At 32.8% G+C, this 20913-nt stretch overlaps 1 protein-coding gene across 2 annotated transcripts in view; it reads right to left on the bottom strand.

The window, feature by feature from the left end:
• Positions 1 to 20913, bottom strand: part of LOC118183119 (teneurin-a-like) — a 1514249-nt gene that overhangs the window by 155787 nt on the left and 1337549 nt on the right. For both annotated transcript variants that reach the window (XM_085820731.1, XM_085820730.1), the window contains 3 exons: positions 19074 to 19214; positions 12845 to 13094; positions 8170 to 8405 (listed from right to left, as the gene is read on the bottom strand). In XM_085820731.1, coding sequence (XP_085676857.1) covers positions 8170 to 8405; positions 12845 to 13094; positions 19074 to 19214 — 627 coding nt within the window. The remainder of the gene's footprint in view (positions 1 to 8169; positions 8406 to 12844; positions 13095 to 19073; positions 19215 to 20913) is intronic.

Genomic DNA, 20913 nt, shown 5'->3' on the forward strand with positions numbered 1-20913 from the left:
TTAACCTGCTATACTCATCCACTGCAAAAAAATTAATAAAATTTGTTTCGAAAGAAAATAACGTGCATTATTAATCTCAATTAGACATTTGGAGGAATGAATAATTTCTTTCACAGTTCTTATCACAGTTATTATAATTATTTGAATTAAAAATTCGAGTAAATTCCATACTAATTGCTTAAGATACTTTAATGATCAGATTTAAGAATATACACTGGAAACTAATTCACTGTTAAAAGAACATGGGCGAGATATACTTAAGTGTTTCCAAATAAGAACATTCCAGAAGAGGTCTCACACATTCTCAACTGGTTTTTCCTATAACTAGACGGTTAGCTTAACCGCAGATCCAATAAGTATTAATAACAATCAAAATAAAAAAAAAATAAAAAAATAAACAACTGAAAGAGTAAAGAACTCATTTGAGCATTTGTGTCTGGAATTTCAATAACCTGTATTCAAAGACTGAGAAAATTCTTTGACAAAGAGATCATTGTTAATCATTGTTAATTGTGTTAACGGCTCATTGTTAATCAACTGAGAAGGGCATAGCCGTTGCCGCCCGAAGCGATCACTGATTTTGTCACCAGGGGATATCCCTGAATTTCTTGGTATAAAGTAAATATTAATCGATGGATTTGAAGATCTACCAAAACCATAGCTGATCGTCTATTCGATTGCTGCAGTTGCCGTAATGTATATAGTACAGGAATATTTCTTAAATGCAAAATAAACATTACTATTTCTGAAATATTTCTTTGATACAAAATAAGCATTTATAGTTCTAAAATACTTTTCTTATTTTATTAGGAAAACGATTCGCAGCATTAACGTTTATGGTTATTAAGAGGAAAGCTCTCAACGGTGTTACAATATTTGGAACTTAGTTCTGGAGATTGTATTTTAGAATAAACTACAAAAATTCAAAGAACCGCCCTTCCGAGTTCCTGTTTCGTTTTTAATAGCAATAATGAAAATAAAGCTCTTAAAATGACTCGCTCTTAATAATGAAATCTTCCTTATTAATGTCACCGTGATCACAATTTAGATAACATGCCTATATTTCATTCAAAAGTTTCCACCGATAAGAAAGGTATAAACAAGAGTATATAGCTGTCCAAATCTCGCGGTGATTTCTTTAGCTACTTTACCTCAAGTAAAAATTATGTTTCCTATCAATTTAATTCGGTATGCAATGCAGAATCTCATTATTCTTTACGTGCTTCCACGATTCACATGACTAAATATATAAATACTGTCCACACCCACAAATGTGCCGCTCCCTTCAACTACGCCACTGCACAATCATTACGACGTACTATCAGTCTATCCCACCACTAGCGATTGCTTTTAAAAATTACTTCTTTTATTTCAAGACTTGATAATTTCTCCTGTTTTTTTTTTTTTTTTTTTTTTTTTTTTTTTTTGTGGCACAGCTTGCCAATGAAGAGTATCGTTTTGTGCTTGTCTCAGAAGAACTTCATAAATTTTTGGAAAGCATATATATATTTTTAAGTTCCTTTCTGAATGTAAAATATTTGGATGTTGGTTCGCACGCTAAGCGGAGCTACGATCACTTCCCAAACAATGAACTTTACTTCACTCTTGTCAAAATGTCGAAACGCAATACCATTTCCATTACGAAAAAGAATAAAAGTAAATGAAATACAGTAACACAGCTTTTTACGTACTTTTGAAGATACAGATACGGGTAAGTGGGCGGGGCGCCAGAATTTTACCATCCGTTTTAGAAGTACAGTTTCGCAGAACTAACTGTACAGTTACCCCCAATTTTAATGGAAAATATACCGGGGAGAACGGCCTGAGAGTTTCTCACCTTTTTCCTTAACATCTGCGTATGGCGACAACTTTCTGCTTAGCGTATACATGAAAATCATCCATCCTTATAAATATCCATGCTGTCTCCGGAATTCGAACATGGACTCATTGATACAGCAGTCAGAGTCACTAACCACCTTACCGGTGAAGGTACAGTGGTTAGTGAGTCTGACTAGCGGCTTTTGAAGACACAGTCAAGACAAACAAATCTAGTTTCCAGTGGCCTTCATTGTATATAAGAAATTAAGGTTACTCATTTGAAACGGTGGGGTATGCTTTTATTTCCAAATATAATTGATGAATGAATGTTAGAGCGGTTAATATAGAAACGGAGTTTTTACGTGAAAACAAACAGATGGACTTAACAAAAACAACAAATGGAAATTGGCTAATTCTAAAAGCAAACGTGTTTATAGAAAATATTATGGCTAAAAAAATGCTGCTTTAGAATCGAATAAAGTACTTTAACCAGAAACTGTAATTCCAAATTCTATTGAATGAAATTTGTTCAACCTCAAACGAGTAAACATGTGATTCTACTTTTAAATCAAACTTATAAATATTGTTCCAAATAAAAAAAAAAAAAAAACCATTTTGTCATGCCAAAAGAAACCAAATGTATCTTTTAAATATAAAGAAAGATGCATTCATATGCTTCCAATCTCTATGTTGCTATAAATATTTTGTTCTATCTGCAGGATTTACGTTTGCTGCTGATAGCGAGAACAAAACATTTTGCATTCGAAAGTATGTAGCATTGTTGATACTACAACGAAAGTACGAAATTTGCACTGAATCTGAATTTTCTTTCTTTTAATTTACATGCATTTTAGAGTTATGTTTCTATGTTTTACATTATCTTAAAAGAGAATATGCATGCTCTTTAAGCTAATAGTTAAGAATTACTTTGTACAAGTAGGCTAAAAATATGTATTTTTTGAACGAGGCAGTGCCGTTTTTTCGACGGCTGTCCCATCGTTTTATTAAAAAAACAGCTTTGGCCGTTTCAAATAGAAGATACAAAATATTTTTAATACTATGTAATCATTAATTATTTTTCATAATAACCTGTAACTGTATATCAGTATCATTGTCACTAGAATACTCTAGGAATTCGCATTGTTGGATTAATATTGATATCTACAGTGTTAAAAGAATTATTATAATTATAAGACATTTGAATACTATGGAAATAAAGAAACTATTCCTGTACTTGATATTTTAAAGATTTCTTGCAGTATTAAAGAATTTATTTTCTTTCCAGAAATTTAGGAAATACACAACAGATACTAAAAGTACATTTTTGTTAGTAACATTATGTAGCCAAATATGTGCAATGAAATTTATGTTAGTTTTTGTTATAAAATTACATTATGGAATATTAAAAGTTTTAATGTTATGATGTAGAAAGATCAAACTGCTGCCTAAGATTTCTTCATGAGAGAAATTTTCGTAACCCAGTCATAGCTATATCTTCCCTCCCCCTCGAAGAGTACCTAAACATTTGTGTGGATTCTGCTATGGAGACATAAAGGGTAAGTTAAAATCTGCTATATCCTGAAACTTTTCTGTTTTTTTTTTTCCTCGGTCATGATTAAACGCCATCCAATCTGTGCCATGCAGATTTATCTCACGGAAATATGATCAAGCTTATATAGATTATTTTCTCGATTTTTTTCAAATTCAGAGGCATGTCAAATATTTGTATGTGTTTATCTTGAAACATATACAGATACTTGAAACACATACGGTTTTGCAAGTTTTCGCTTTTAGGGCTTTAGGTTTGGTTTATTTAATTAGGGCAAAGCACACTAGGGCTATCTGCCTGAGGGATGCCTTCGTGGAGGACTTTCTAAGGGAAACTGGCTCGTATACGCGTTACACATGAGGAAAACGACGAAAACGCCCATGCAGCCAGCCCGTTCGCGGGATTCGAATCTCGGACCGAACTACCAGTGTTCAGCGACTATTTTAGGGCTTTCGAGCAAACACGCATGGAGTTAGAAAACTCTTTATAAAAATATTAATGAAATTAACATTATAATAATTTCATTAATATTTTATATCAAATTTAATATTTTTGCTTTAAATATTAATAAATGTTAATTATATATAATAATGATTTTCTTCATAGCATAATAAAATATACAAAAACGTACATTAGGAGACTAACGTATGACATCAGATTTCCCCTGTCTAACGTTGAGAATTTCTGAAACTGTATAACAGATGTAAAACAGATGATGTAAAACAGAGATGTGAAAAAATTAGATGCTCTCTTTCATTTCAAAACATACCATGACATTTTTTTCAGTAACGAAATTTCAATAGCATCCGACAAAAATGTAATAAACAAACAAGTTGTTGATTAAAAATGGCTATAGATCGCTTTCTTAGCTTAATTGTGTTTATTTGAAATACTTTTTTATGTAGCATATATGTTCAAACATGTAGCATTAATTCCAAAAGGAATTTCAAATGCATTTGACAACTCATTTTTAAAATATAAAGATTCGTGGCTTAGTCATATCAAAGTTTTTAAAACGTTCAATTCTTTTCAAAATAGTTTTATTGGCTTCGACTAATTACGCATTCCAATTTAAAGCTTTTAATTAAATTTTCTAAATCGAGACACATAAAAACGTAGTGTAAATCCCTACATATTTTTATGACATTTACAAGAAAGAGGAGGACTTGACAATGACAAACGGTACACGCAAAAATACAGTATTAAGGCCCTCTGTCTCATTTTACGTCAAATTATTTTATCGCAGATGCCATTCAAATGTCTTATCTGTTCCACCTTTCATTCATTTTCAAATATGTTTTCCGTTTGTCATTTATTTCTGAAAGGATGCCAAATTTTTGTTCGTGGGAAACATTTCTAGAAGTAATCGATAAACCACTACTTTCTCATATTATGAAGCGTTATTGATAGAAATAAAGATGAAGAATGAATTTTTAAATCAAAAATCATCTCTATTCTAAACGGTTGGAAGGTGGTAAAACTCTGAGAAATAATTGTTTCATACATATATAGATATGGTACTTTTAATGCTTTCCTAAGCAGAATACGTGTTTATTATAAAGAAGCAGTTTACATTCATAAGGGCACTTTTAAATGAAATATAATTAAATCTCAAGTAATATTTCATCTCAACAAACACGATAAAATTGTTGCGTTTCATAAACTACTTTTAAAGATCACATACAAAGGAAATGTGTAGTGTTTATTTCAGGTTACTAAAGAGTGTCTTTTAGACACACATTTTCTTTCGACACACATTTTTATTCCTTCTACTTTCAAAATACATATATCCTTGATAAAGAAGCTTATGATAAATAGCTTAAACAATAAGATGATCTTCATACGGCTAGCATATAGATAAAACTATTATGAGACTAAATTCACCTTCTGATAGTAGATATGTACCTGTGTTTAGTAGTGGCATTGGTCTTACACAGAATAATTTGCTCAGTGTTTATTAGTGGCATTAAACTTACACAGAATACTTTGCAATTTCGAAGTAAAACCGAGAAGTTTATCAAAGGCTGAGAAGTACCGGATAATACTTTACTAAGACATTTGTTGATGTTAGATACATTGTTATTAGAATTAATTAGTTTATTTATTTTGAAGGTGTAAATTTTAGAATTTTTATAAAAAAAAAAAAAGAAAAATAATAATAACATATCGAGTCATGTTCTCTGGATTATATCTGCCGTTAATTAAAATGTCTCAGAATTTTAATTTTGAGAAGAAACTAGTATCAATTTATTTTCATATTTAACTCTAAAAAATTTTAAAAATAGTAAAAATAATTGAAAACCTAGTATGTATAATTTCTAAACTTAAGAAATTGTCAGTTAGTGTTGCAATGAACATAAAATACGGTCGTTTCTCTTTACTGATGTCTTTAGTAATTTAAGAAAAATCATAAAATGTCCATATACAATCTCAGTATAAAAGTAATGCATTTCTATTGTCATATTGCATTGCCACGAATCCCTTCTCTGTGTTGTTCTGACTTATTCTGTTCATTTGTTTGAAAGTAGAATCACAACAGGTCCACAAACATTATTGTGAGAAGGAGCGCAGGACTATGTTAGTCATTGGAATGGTCCTTGAGTATCTCACAGGTGACAGTACGACTTTGTCCGGTTTCTTCTCTATTTTGAGAGGAAATTCTTCGGCGGATGGATCCAAGGGTCTCCCTACCCTTTTCTCCTAAAGCCACTCGAGAGGTCTTTCAGCTCACATGTGTTCTATGCTGTAAAAGCATTACATATATACGTACAAATATGCAAGATGTTTCCAGGATTCGAACCCGGACTATGGATAAGACAGCCAGAACCGTTTATTATTACACCGACCAGGCTGTATTCGCATGTGTACTTTATAGTATTTCAATACTAAACGAAAGTAAGTAAATTTTAATTTTTTAAATAAATTTTATTGTTTGTATTTATTTATTCATTTTGTTCTGTAATAGTTACATAAGACTGAATGGTTAAAAATCTGCAAACAAGCACTTTAGCTATTAAACATTGATATCAAGATATTTGGAGTTTAGAGGATTAAAACTAAAACTAATTAACAGTAAGCATTACATATTTTTAAATATTATCATCATTACATATCTATCAGTAGCTCCTTATCTATAAGTGTATAATTCTTAAAGAGAATGATTAATATTTTAAGGAACAAAAGTGCTGTTTCGTACATGTGAGTTATATAGATAATTTTTCAATAAAACTTCCACCCAAATTCACACTGTAACATTTCATTTAAAGTTTACTAACTAGCTTAGTTTGATTCTTTCTTTTACGCCTCGTTCCGTCAGGTACTCGCTCAATCCACAGAGTTATGCAGATATTTTGGTAAGTATCGTAAGTTAAAATGAAGAGAAAAATCGTAATTGGAATTACTCGGGTACAGATTTGGCTGCTGCAGCCGCTAATCCCTGCTTACAGAAAGAGAGCCGCTGGTCAGGTCAGACGTGAATGCCTGCCTTTGGCAAGGTTAGTAATTTTTGCAAATTAATTGACATTCATCTATCCGACTCAATTAGTGTTTTAGCTTCGAGTGGTTTACTGCAAGTTGTAAGGTTTCGTTTAATTTTAAAAACCAGTTATCTTATGTTTTGAATCTGTCCTGTCATTTCTTTCTTTCCGTTTTCCAGCCAGAATGAAAATTAGTTTGCCTGAGTTTATAGAGAGGTTTGAAAACGTTAAGACTGAGTGTCTTCTGCCATTCGCGACCGCGTTACTAGATTTGCTATCCTAGATTGTCTTCGGTCTTGCAGAATAATTGACGATAGCTGAAATCCCCACGTCGGTGAAGTTCTGAGCCACTTTCGGGTTTATCTGCGTAGCATTTGGCTATTAGTTGTTTAAAGTCAAGATTAAATTTGACTTACTGATTTTGAGTTTCTCGCCAATAATGCTGGCGGAGTTGTAAGCACCAAGAGTACCTTCTGTTAATTTAGTTTTAGGTAAATGGTCTTTTACGCCCTTCTCAAGCATCTGTTGTACACAGAGCTTAGAGATAAGTAACTTATCATCTACATAGATCTTAACATTGGATATTACCCAAAAGAGTTGAAATTTACAAAGTAAAATCTAGTTCACATAATGTAAAATTCGAAAAAATTACTGTTGACAAAGAAGACTATAATTTTTGTTGTATTATTTCAAATTGATCTCACCAGCAGTGAAGAAATAAAGTTTTATGCTAATTTTCACATTTTGTATTGTATTTTGAGTTCATATTCAGAACGAACAAAAGCAATAACTTGCCGACAAATAGGAGCAACTTCAGAAAGGCAGCACAGCAGAAGCAGTTAATTAAGTACTTAAATACTCTTAGTCGCTATAATAATGCATTTAAGATCGTAGATTAATAGCTTATGATATCTTTCATTTTTTATAAAAAATCTAGGAAAGCGCATATAAATAAATATTCATTGCATTATTTCAGTTCTAATAGCAGTATCTTTTTAATTCGTGGTTTATTTTTTTCTAGACGTCTTCGACTTCGATTTGATATTGCATGGCATGGATAACTGGTCAATATGATTACGATCGTCTGTTTTACATTACTTGTTATTTTGCAATATCTTTAAAAAGAAATTCTAATGGATTTTGTTTTATTATTTATCTGTCAATACTGAAATTTTCGGTAACTAACACTTACAGATTTTATCAGAATTTCAGTAGATCGTTTCATAATAATTCATCATTGGATTCGTTTTATTCTCCAGTTTTGAAATTATTGGTAACAAACACATATAGAAATTCCCTTCCCTCTTCTGAGAAAACTGTGCTTACCTTTTGGATAGGACAGTCTTGCCTCCAAGGCTGGTTTTCCATCACCACAGTTGTCACGATCACGCGGCAAACAGCGATCCCCACTTCCTACCACCACATCGAAGTTGGATTCGGGATCTTCGACTTTATCCAGAGAATGTATCCTGAGAATTTGATGCCGTTCAGGATCAGAAATATACAGATGACTGTCAGTTGGACTAAGAGTGATATGGTAGTGAGTCGACATATCGGTAGTTCTGAAAGAAAGCAAATTTTACAACAAAGGAAATACGACTAATGCAAGGAAATTTTAAATTTTCAGTTTAGATGCAGTTTAAGACTTTTGTGTGCTAAGATGCATAATGTTTAATGAAAAGTAAATTGATATTCTAGAGAATTACAACCAAAATAATATACCTCCCGGATCCGGAGTACGAATTCCAGCGAGGGGGTTGCACATTTTTTACGTTTCAACATGAATGTAACTTAACGACTCTACATCGGCGCTCGAACTGAAAAGGTAGTGAACAATAATTCCTCACCACCAGGATTTGGCGAATGGATCCTTCACATCCAGGTTCCCTTTAAAAGGGGAAGTATATAAAGTATTTTCTCCCTCCTTTCCGTATGCCTTCGTGGTGTAATTGAAAGCCCGCTCATAGCGCATTTGGGAGGTCCTATATATTGTATTTGAATCCCGGTGAGGGCACTGCATATTTTGCGCGTTTCAGAATGGATATAGTCTAATGACTCTGTAACTTCGATGTTACATATTGGTTCTTTTCCCTTGTGAATAGTAACAGGCATAACATTATATTCTCACTTAAACATACCACTTTTAAACTTTCTTAGATCTTCTGCACTAATGTAGGACAACAAAAGTTCCCAAATCATTGATTTTACCTACTTTTGTAATATTCAGACAAATTCTTTGACCTTCTTAATGTATCTTCATGGAAACTGTAGGCGCGCAATGTTTTAATCCTGGCCTATGAGGAAAATGTAATCAAATTATTCAATTAAAATCATATAAGAAGAGAAGGGATTAAGCGTGTTTGGGGTTAAGTTTATAAGAAAATGTTTACGTACTGAAAAAAGTATGCTAGAAACGCACCTAACGCTCAAGACTAATATAAAATTATTTCGCTAATCTTCAGGATCTTCACAACAATATTACAATTCAATAGCTGCTGTCGATCGAGATATATGTGGCTCACGAACAAAGAAAAAAAAAGAAAGATGATAATTCATCAGCAAATTAATGCTGGTCGAGTGAGTTTTATCTGGCTGTCTCTATTCACGTTTAGACAGTGAAATGTATTCCATTTAACAGTGTGCTATAATCATGATCCTCGTCAAATATTCCGTGTTCGAATCCGAACGAAGGCGCAACAGCCCAGAATCGCAAATTTTTCATTCACAACCTCTTTTACGTTTCTATAACCTTTAACTTTTCAATAAAAAATGCATATTTGCTCAGTTTACCCCAAGATATGATATTCAGACGTTTCTTATCAAGTCATTCAATATATGTTAGTTTATGTATGTAAGCCCATTTTATTAAGAATACCTATTCAAAGAAGAATAGATATGCTTAATAAAATGACATCTATCTTTTAACAACAACAACAAGAACAACAAGAAAAAAAAACTTGCAAAATATCTTTAAAATTTTAGTACCTTCTTCGTACTTAAGTACGATAGTCGATTCGTACCAATATGATAACTAAATGCATGATAAGGACATACCAAACAAAACTATTAAGACTTAACACATGGACCGTTTCAAGCACCGTTTAACGCATTAAACGGTGCTTGAAAGTTACATAATTATACTAAATACAGTAAATCTTTTGTGATATCTTATTATTTTCCATCAACACGAACGCTCGGTGTTAATTTAATCTCAGAACTAATCTCCCTCCAATCACACAACAGTTAATTCGCTTTCATGGCAACGTTCCAATGAGCTTGCAGTCCGGGTTAAATCTTTCGTCTCATTCTTCATTAGCATAAAGAATATTTTTGGAAAATATGTAGATATGAGTGTGACAGCTATATAAAATCGTATAACATTGTTATTCAATTCTGTGTTTTTTTAATTTATTTCTTATCATATTCTAAGTGAATTCTATGCTCACGATTAATGTTTTGGAATTATTATAGACAGTAACAGTAAGATAAAGTTTAATGCTACTAAATCTGAAAATACTTCACAGAAATACGTAAAGTATTTTTTTCGCATCTTTATGTGAAATTATCACAAAACTATTTCGTTAATTTTTATCCATTTTAATGAAGTCATTTGCAAATCATCTTTTAAACTCTAATTAAAACTGAGCATAAAAGATCTTTCTAACAACTCATTACAGCCAGTGAAAATTTCGCAAAATAGAGTATACAAAGACTTTTTGTTTTGGAAAAATTCATGCATCCTCATAATACTCGTAAATTGAGCACAAAGCTTACAGCTTCTTTAACTCGGCTTGAGAAAATCTTTTCAAAGTTTCATGTCTAGAGAGGCAAAAGAAACAAACCAAAATAACCCTAGAGTGCACATGATTGCTGATTAGGATGCCATGATCACCGACTTGTCTGTTGAGATTACCTATAATGAATTGTATAAAGTCATAGGATCAAGGTTACGTGGAGACTATATGCAGACCATTAAAATGGTTGTGGAGATGTTGAAGTTCTAACCAGCATTTGAGAATTTTCCTAACAGGACGAAGATCAAAAAGAAAAAAAAAATGACTCAGTAAACCACTCTTGAACAATTACCGTCATATGTGTCTCAATGCTGAATGAAGCAGTTTAATTTCCTTTTTCTAATTTTTAAACACCATCTACAGGTGTTTATAGAGGATGCAAAGTAAAATATCTTGGAGAAAAGTACGCAAGGAAAAACATCATAATCATGGGAGAACAGAAAGCAAGGATAAAACATCAACACTTCTGAAACATAGAGGTATAAAACATCATTGTAGAAAATAAAGCAGTTAAAAAATTCCGCATTTTTAAAATGCCGCATTAGAAAATATCTAAAAATCATTGCATGATAACATCCCAGCCGTATGTTTCCAGAATTTACAAAATTTAAGTAGAATTTGCAAGAATAGTTAGTTCTGAGCGCAAAAAGAAATGAGCAGCATTTTTACCACTGTATACACTGTGTAATTAATTAAAAAAATTTATGCAAAGAACAAGAAGGAAAATTTAGCTTTTAAAAACTAAAAATGAATCTAAAATTTATGCTATATATCGCAAATAATAGGCTTTTATCTTACGAAGATAACTATTAATTATTTAATTAATCTCTTTTATTTAGTCGTATTAACAGTTTTATTGAAAAATACAGTAACAAAATATTAGAAAACGAACTTGATTAACTGCATGTGGTTACCTATATCAACAATTTTTCAGCCGCCCAACCGGGGTAACTGTCAATGATGTTGTCATGGATGACTGCCGTACGTAAGGGCCCGGATTTGAATCCTGGCGAAGGCATGAATTTTTCTAAATGTATAGTTTCTGTGCGGCATGGGGGCACTTTCAATATGCGGCGAGCAGAAAGTCCTCTCGAGAGGGTGATTGCAGAGAAAGATGGGTGGACTCTCGGATCCGTTCTCCTAGATTCTATCAAAATTGGGGACGGAACTGAGATAAAGGTCTAGCTGTCATCTGTATGATGCTCAAGGCTCTTGCCAACAACAAGAGTAATCTTGCAGTCTATGCCACGATGAATTTTGTGGGCTTGTTGCGATATAACTGTCAGACAAGTGAAATAAGTCGCAACAACAGTTTTGAAAGCAGTTTTTCCTTGCTTTTTCAGAAAAATTTATTAGTTAAATCCAAAACATGAAATATGAATGTAAAAATATTTCACATTCCCTCTTGCGTTCACAAATAACTATGCGAACATACACTTGAAATTCTTAACGTCAGAAAACATATATCTGCGATTATTTGGGGATACTTTATTTTTTACGACGATGCTTTTTAAACCCACAAAAATGTTTAACTGCTTTACTTTTTACGATCATATTTCACACCACAATGCTCTAGAACTGAGATTTTTTTACTTTATAGTATCTTTCCTTCCACGATGTTTTATACGACGATATTACATCTTTGAATTGTTTTCTCCCCGATGTTTCAATCTTTTGTTTTCATCAGTAACCCGTCTGTAACTCTGCAGCTACTCCATCGTGGTGCGCCATTGTGAAACACAGTAAACTGAATGCTTACTTGGATTTAGCTGTCGAAGATTGGAACAGCGATAAGAGTCCCTTAGAATGTGAAGTTCCAGTAAAGGCTGTATCTATTTCGAAACAATGCATCGATTCATAGTTAAGTACCTGCGGCGGATATAAAACAAAGTAGATCCGAAAGGTTTGACGCAGTAGTTACCATTGCCGTTGTAACAATCTCACCTTCCTTTTTTCATATGTCATAGGTTGGCATGCCTTATCGCAGCTATTAAGTCCAAGTACCAATTAAAACTCTTTTATTGAACTACGTCCGGTATTTCCCTTTTTGTACTCAAAATTGCCATACGTAACCATTACTCTCAACACCACCAGACATTAACCATATATATAGATTGACAGGAGGTAATATATAGATGTCCCACAAATCGATATTTGAGGAGTATAAAATATTAACATAAAAATAGAACATTGTTTACAATTCTTACCTCATTCTAAAAACTGTGTAGACTTGTCCACTGGGTGTTACTCTTCTGATGAGATTGAAATCTCCCACATAAACGCTACCGTCAGGTCCAGAAGTAAGTGCAACTGGTGCCAGTAACCTGGCCTCTTTTGCCATTCCATTACATTCTGGGCAAAGCATTGGTCGCTGATGACCAGTTCCCATCAGAGTAGATATTACTCTTGGTTGCTGCCGGAAGTAGATAGTCGTACCATCTCCTTTCTGTAGCACACCTATTTAAATTGCATTCATTTAAAATGTTTAATAAATATCACATTTCTTTTACTTGCGCTTTTATTCTTAATCGTATTCTACTATCGTAAAGAAATTAAATAATTTTGCGTCTAGATACAAAGTAATGCCTTCTTAGAAATTCTACTGCTGCAATGCACTGAATACGAGATTTTGGAAATGACATCTAATTTTCATATTTTTTACAAGATGAAATACTTAGTTCTTCTTGGCACTACATCTATTTCTGAAGTTCTTAGATTGTTGCCATTGCACATTTTTAAACTGTCTTTGTGACGTGCTTTTTATAGTGATAGGGCTGTCTCATTTCTCGTCGCAAACAGTGCAATTTTATAAAATTTCAGGTACTTTATTTTTGGGCTCTTTATTTTCTATTTTATTTTTGACATCTTTATTTTAACGTTTGCTTGCATTCTAGTGTATGTTTCTTAGCCGCGATCTCCAAAGTTTCAAATAAGAATCCTTTATTTTTTTAACGATTAATCGTTGAAATTTACTACTAATGCTACACGAATATGTAATACTGAGTATCTATTTTGTATCAATTGGTAAAAGTGAAGGTATAGGGAACCAAATCACTCACTACATTAAACTTAGGTTTGTGTGAGATTACCAGGCGATTTATCACCACGTCTTAGTTCCATTTTAATATTGACTAAATAAGCCATTTTATTAAAACTCTGAAACTTAAGAAATGTAATTTTGTGCTTATAAAATCAAACGCTAAGTTTTATGGGATTTAAGTTAACACAAAATGCAAAATAAAATGAAAAGTAATTTACTCTTGAAATTGACAAGGGAAATTCCTATCAAGTTTGGGCTCAGGTTTCTAAACTTGCACACGTAGACTTAGCAAAAAGGCTAAAGCTGTTTTAAGTGATTTCTAAGACCTGGACAAGAAATATTATGATCAGAATCACTGCCAAAGACTATCTCTGTAACATACAGAACTCTATATATCTGTTAATTAATTGGCATGGGTAGGAACCAACGAAAATGGAACTAATAATATAAATGAAATAAAGGATAATGGGTTAATTAACACAAAAACTTTACAAAAGACGAAGAAAAATGCTGATGAATCCAAGAGAAGATGATTGTACAGTGTGATCCTTAATGAAGGGTGTTTTCTTAAAATACCGTTCTCCCAACAGGTACAATGGGTACGCTTTTTTTAATAATACTTAAGCTGTCTAGCGTATTTGCCAAAACTTCATTAATATGCAACACAATTATACTCTGTTACTTTAGAATAGGTCCTTCAAAGTCATTTCCTTCTCTCCAAACCGTGGCTCATAGCCATGGAAAAATTACTGACGGAAAAAAGGAATATGTCTAGTTTACGAGGTATAAGTCCAGAGTTTCCGGGAAAATGCTGCCTTTATTTAGTAATTCAATGTTTATACTAATTGTTAACCAGTATGCAAGCTGGGAGTTCTGGCCCTTTGTTAGAGCTAGATTATTATCGTTAGCTACAGAACACTACTTCTCTTATATTTGTTATTATCAGATAGTTAGCTACAGTTAGCTACGATTGTCATAATTTTAATAGTTCTGTAACTTCGGTAAGATTAAAATAAATTTTCCATTCAATTTTGCTTTGTATCTGGTAGTTAAAGCATTGACCAGAACTTGTTAGATTTTTTTTTTTGGTGTCTAAAGATCGGTTGGGCAATGTAGAATGTTGAATGTTACGTAACATGTGAGATCATGCATCACCCTGTAGAAACTTAAATGCAAGCAAACCTTAAGTGTAAAGGAGGATAAAATGATCCAAAACTTCACAGATAGAGTAGGTGACTGTTAGTGTACTGGAAATGCGAATTACACTCATGTTGGAGCAAAGTTCTGTGGAGTTACAAATGCAGGTGACGGATTGGTATGATGATGCATAATGGGAGAATTATAATGTATGTTACCATTGTGTCCACAGCCTCATATCCAATCGTCGTGGTACTGCTGACAGAACTGAGATTTATTTAAATTTGAGCTTGTCGTTGGCACCCAGAAATTTCATATTCATATAACTGTAGCTTGATTTTATTCAAACTAATTTTTTGGAAAGATATTTCGCATTTTCTATAAGCCACATTTCTTACTCTATTCATTTCAGAAACTTTCTCAAATGATTTCGCTTTTTTTGACGAGGCGTAATGAAGCTTCCCATGAGAAGGAATATGAGGGAAAATACAATTAGTATTAAAAACTGGCTGCTATTCTTCCCTTTTTCAGTATTTCTAGGTAACGTTACTTTGCATATGCGCTATAATACTTCCCTTGAGGATCCTGTCGAAATCGCAGAGTACAAATTTCAAGCCTATTGGATGCTCACTTTATGATGCTGCATTTTGAATAGCCAACAATATAAATACCGATTTAGTATTGCAAATATTGTGTAAAATTTGAATAAATTACAAAACTGTTTTTATAAATTCTAAAGCAATCTTCGTATATGATATTCAACTGTCTTATTTTTTGGATGAAGTTTGATATGTAGACAGTACGTGAATCTTTATATTGCGAGAACTTTATTATTATAGAAATTGCTTCCTAAAGTTGAGTTCTCTTGGAAACGTATTTGATGCAATTAGAAGTTCTGTTCATACATTTTATGCAACATCGACTTTCATCGTTTTCTATACCCAGACAATCTTCATATTTGGACATCTTAAAGATCGTGTATTAAATGTGAAATTTATTTCTTGATTAAGGGTGACATACGTATACTTATTAAACAACGATTTGTTATCTGTTCAACGAACAAGCGAAATAGACATTATAATCTACGTGCGATAATAGACAGCACTCTCATTAAACATATGCAGATTATCAGATTAGAGTACGTGATTTAATAAACTACACTTGCGTCAAATTCTAGAGTGTTTGTCACATTTTGAAAGGATATCATTTATTTAAACATATTCTAGTGTTCCTCTAATCAAATGAGTATTGTATGAAAATTCAGTTGATAGACTGATAGAACTGTCATAAAGTGAATTTCTGATATGAGATGTGGAAGCGTTTAATCTATTAAAATATGTAACTATAAGCAGTCTATCAAATATATGTTCGTCATTTGACAAACGAATAGACAATTCAGAAACTGAAATCTGTGATAGTGGCTAAAGCAATTTTCAATTTATTAAAATTCATAAGAGAATACTTTATTGTACATCACAAAAGTTATAAAGCGTGCCATTCGCATAATTCTGTAACGTGAGAAAATATTTACCGATTTTCATAAACAAAAATACAAAATAAAATAATAAAAATGTCCATATAACTAACTAACACCTGAGTATGACTGCAAGACAAACTTGCAACTGTTATATTTTTTAACATAAAACCGTCGCTTCACGAGAAATCAATATTTTTAAAACAAAAACTATTGCTTTACTAAGATGAAGATAACGTTTTGAATGGCTTTTGGTTTGAACATCCTTACGTTTTCAAAGAAACTAGGAATAACGCTACCGGAAAGATTCAAAAATAATGATGTTTTAATAATATAATAGACCAAATATGATTGTAAATGAATCCTCAGTTTTTTAGTATAGTCTTTACTACGTTACATTTGTTCAAGCGGTTTGAAAGACTGCAGACTGCGTTACCTTTTCTGAACCTCGTTTCTATTCCTAGCGATTTAAAATGGTCACTACCCTTCTTGTTGCCTTCCGAAACAGGTCAGTCAAAGTTAAATATTTCGTTACATTTTTAGTTACCACGTGTTTACTCTGGAGTCGGTCTGGGAGACAGCTCACAACAGATGCGTGCCAGTTTTGTGCGATAGAAGCTGTTCATTTGATGTTCGTTTTTCTTAGAAGTGATAATCATGGCATGAAATTCTAAAAGAAAAATGTCCATATAGCTAACTCAAAAAGAAATTGTGAATAATGCTTTCGGATTTAGAATATTCTAATTCTGAAGAATCATGTATTATTGATAGCAGACAACAACAAAAACAGACTGAGTTTTCCGAAGATGAATATGCGAAATTTTCAGATTGATTGTACACAAGATGATCATTTTTATGAATTTATAGAAGAGATAATTTCAAGGTGGTGTAAAAAAGAACAATACAGTTGGAATACCAATGCACAGTACTATCATCCAGTACCTGGTCTGAAGCATCATACAAAAATAGACTCTAAAGCAGATCCCCAAGATTCTTGGAGTTAACGTTTTGATGAAAGTATGATAAAATTAATAGTCAAATGGTTTATTAAATGAACGAAGGCAAAATGAAATATTCTGGTCAAAATATGCATGAATTTATGGATATAAATGGATAGATAGAATGAGAAGTTAAGGCGTTTCTTAGACTTTTACTTTATTCTGTTGTTGTCAAATCAAATCCTGAAGACGTTGTTTATTTGCAAACTAAAAATTATTTTTTAGTTTGAAATTTAGCTCCCTTTACAAATTGAAAGTTTTGTCTTCTGTGTGGTAGCAGAACAAACGATGGAAGCAAATTGGCAAAGAAATTTGGGATTAACAGTAAGACATTTACGAACGCGTTTTGGACAAATCCTGCTGTATTGCAGAATTTCGTATAGAATAGAGAAAATATTTCCTTTGTTTAGAGACAACTTATATGCAACTTTCCAAGTGATTATTCGACGATTCTCCTTTAAAAGAGGAGAGTGCAGAGTTAATTCTTCAGTGATGACTAAATGTTTTGACCTGATTTCGACATCAGCTGTACTCGCACATGCGTGATTAAGATCATTGCACCGTAGGAAAAATACTTCATGTACCATACAAAGTTTTCATTGAACTGCAAATGTCCTTTAACAGATGAAAACTGGATTATTGCCTGCTCATACTGTTCAGAAGAATCCATGGCGAAACGTCTCTGTTTCAGACAAAGTTCAATTCTGCTATGCAGAATAACTCCACTAAAACTACAATCTCACTTTTTGGGGCACACTTTATATTTTTCTGTGTAATTACTTGCGAGAACAATTCACTCATTACAGCAAACAGAAAGTTTAATTCCAGATGAATAAAAATCTTTTGAAAGCATATCGATTCATTCTTATACATGTGAATAACCTGTTCATTAAGCTCCAATTTCAGTGCCACTGAATATTTGTTTCTTTTGACTTTGGAGTGAAGTAATGCACTCATTTTCGTCGCAGTTTACTACATAGTTAAAAAATAAACTTGTCTTTATCTTTTTCATAATGCTTCAAGGGAAATCCACTTGACTCTCACCTTACTAATTTTAAGAATTTCCCATTATCAACACTGACTTTAAATTCTTTAACGATTTTTTGGACTTTTAACTTGCAGTCGACGCCAATTTATTCATTAACAGCAATTGGTTTGCCTTAGTCGATTGAGATTCGCAGACGCAAACGTGTGGTTCATTTCCTCCTCTTACCGACCTTCTTTAAAGGACTCGATCTAATCATACTGTGTAAACTCAAACAGAGACGCCTGTCTCTAAACTGACTTTTAAGTCTCGAATAAGTTTGAGATGGAAAGACTGCTAGTTAAACATCTAATGATGACTCACAGCTTACAACTACTATGAATATCCTGCTCTGGCATGCTTAATATAATCAGTAGCAGTGATGGAGTTAGCGCTATTATTCATAAGTTCAAACAGGTATTTGCTTTAATGAGAATCGAATAAGTATCGAAATTTTTACAAGAAAGAGGTATGAAAACTATTTTTATTTTGAACATTTCTCATACATTATTTACATCAATGTTTACTTATAAATAATTCTGCTAATTATGAAAGACTGTAGGGTAAATTCTAGTAAATTGAAGGGCCATAAACGAAGAAAATTTATTTAGATTTGAAATATTAGTTAGAAATGAAGCAACAACAAATATTTTAAATACACTGCAATATAAAATAAAAATAAAAAAAAAATTAAAAGTAGAATAAAACATCAGTAGCTGCCACCCTGAATAAGATGTAAGCTAAAATAGATCTGGAATCTTACCTTCATGAAAATTATAGCGATGGTGTATATCTAAATTCCATCCTCCAAGCTCTGACGTGTCCATGTCATAGCCTTTGAGTGTCAGGGAATGAGATGTCCAGAGTACGTCTCGGCATGTCACGTACTCGTAACCCACAAAAACTGTCAAGTATAAAAGTAAATTCGATTTCAGCTGCATAGAAATAGTTTGATAAAAAGAGTTCCCAATATGATAGCAACATAGTGATGAAAACTTTATGGTATAAATCGGAAAGGCTGGAATAATTTAATATTATGCATAATATAGAAACAACTAGTTCCAGAAATATTATAACGGTTTAATACTTCCATAGTAAAACTTCTTAAATAATTTTTATAGTAACATGCTTAGAAGCGCAAATAAATAGACATTCACTAGTACGTTTTACACTCATGTCCATAAATTAAGGATAATGCAAAATCAGGCAAAGGAAGAGTTAGAAGCAAAAGAAATTTGACTTATTTGTAAAGCTTATTTATTAAACAAAAGGTAAAGAGCAAAAAAAGATGCTAAATGTTTGATATTATTAAAAAAAAATTAGCGATTTTTTCTCCCTAGAGCAAAATAAAAAAAAAAAAAAAAAAAACTGAAATTTTTCAGATTTTAAATTACGTCTAAAGGGACGTTTTTTTAACGTTTGAGTGTTACCTTTATTTATTAAATATCATGTTCTTTGCACTTAAACCATAAAATTCAGTTCAAGAGCAATATTGCAAAATAATGTTAAATTAAGCATATATTTAGAATTTCCGATATACACAGTCTCGCGAGCTGGAGATAAAAGTATTTTTTTTTCTATATAACGTTGCCATTTCTCGCTTTTAAAGCATTGAGTTTGTAAATCAAAAATTCGTTAAAGTTTTACAAAATATAAAATCTATAATAAAACAAATTCCAAATTTGGGATTTCAGATGCCCATATTCGCAGTAGGATTTCGTCATTCAAAATTCGATGGCTCTATGTACCATTGTTTTATCACAATGCGAGAAATAGACAATCATTTATGCAGATTTTTCATTATTTAATTTCTTCAAATATAATGCAGGACTCTAACATTTTGTGGCAACAGTTTGAAAAGTGAACCGACGTTTATGAGTCCGACGCAAAATGCCAAAACGAAAGCAATAGTTCTTCGGGACTGAAATCCCTTTGGACTAAAAAAAAAAAAAACCTATGTACAAAAAACCAATATTACATGGTTGGTATGATTGTTAATACATTGTATGTCTCCCAGACGATGCAATACAGTCCGTACAACGGACATGCTGAGTATCAAATTATCGATCTGACCTTGGGGGATATTACACCACTCAAAAAGCAATGCTCTCCGAAGTTCCGGTAGACATGTAGGAAGAGGTTGACGGGCTGCAACTCGTCGGCCAAGCATGTCCCACACGTGCTCTACTGGATTCATGTCCAGTGAGAATGCTGGCCAGTCCATATGGGTGATATTCTCCGATTGAAGGTATTCGCTTACGATGTTTGCACGGTGAGGACGGGCGTTATCATCCATAAACACAAATTGTGCGCCCATGGCGCCCCGAAACAAACGTACATGTTGTTCCAGAATGACGTCCCAACAGATTTGGGTTGTCATGGTTCCAATTTGAACATGCAGGTCAGTTCTGGAACCCAGAATAATTCTACCCCAAACGAGCACTCCTGCACCACCGTAACGGTGATGTTTTCTTGGTGGTAACGGGTACCTGGAGCTCTCCATATGAAAGTCCGGCGAGAATTAGACCGCAAGCTAAACCTGGACTCGTCGGAAAACATCAGACAAGCCCACTGTTGCGGTGCCCACAATGCATACTCTCTAC

Source organism: Stegodyphus dumicola, chromosome 7 (assembly GCF_044657685.1).
Source record: "Stegodyphus dumicola isolate Sdum_Otavi_A_Nest chromosome 7, ASM4465768v1".
Lineage (NCBI taxonomy): Eukaryota > Metazoa > Arthropoda > Arachnida > Araneae > Eresidae > Stegodyphus > Stegodyphus dumicola.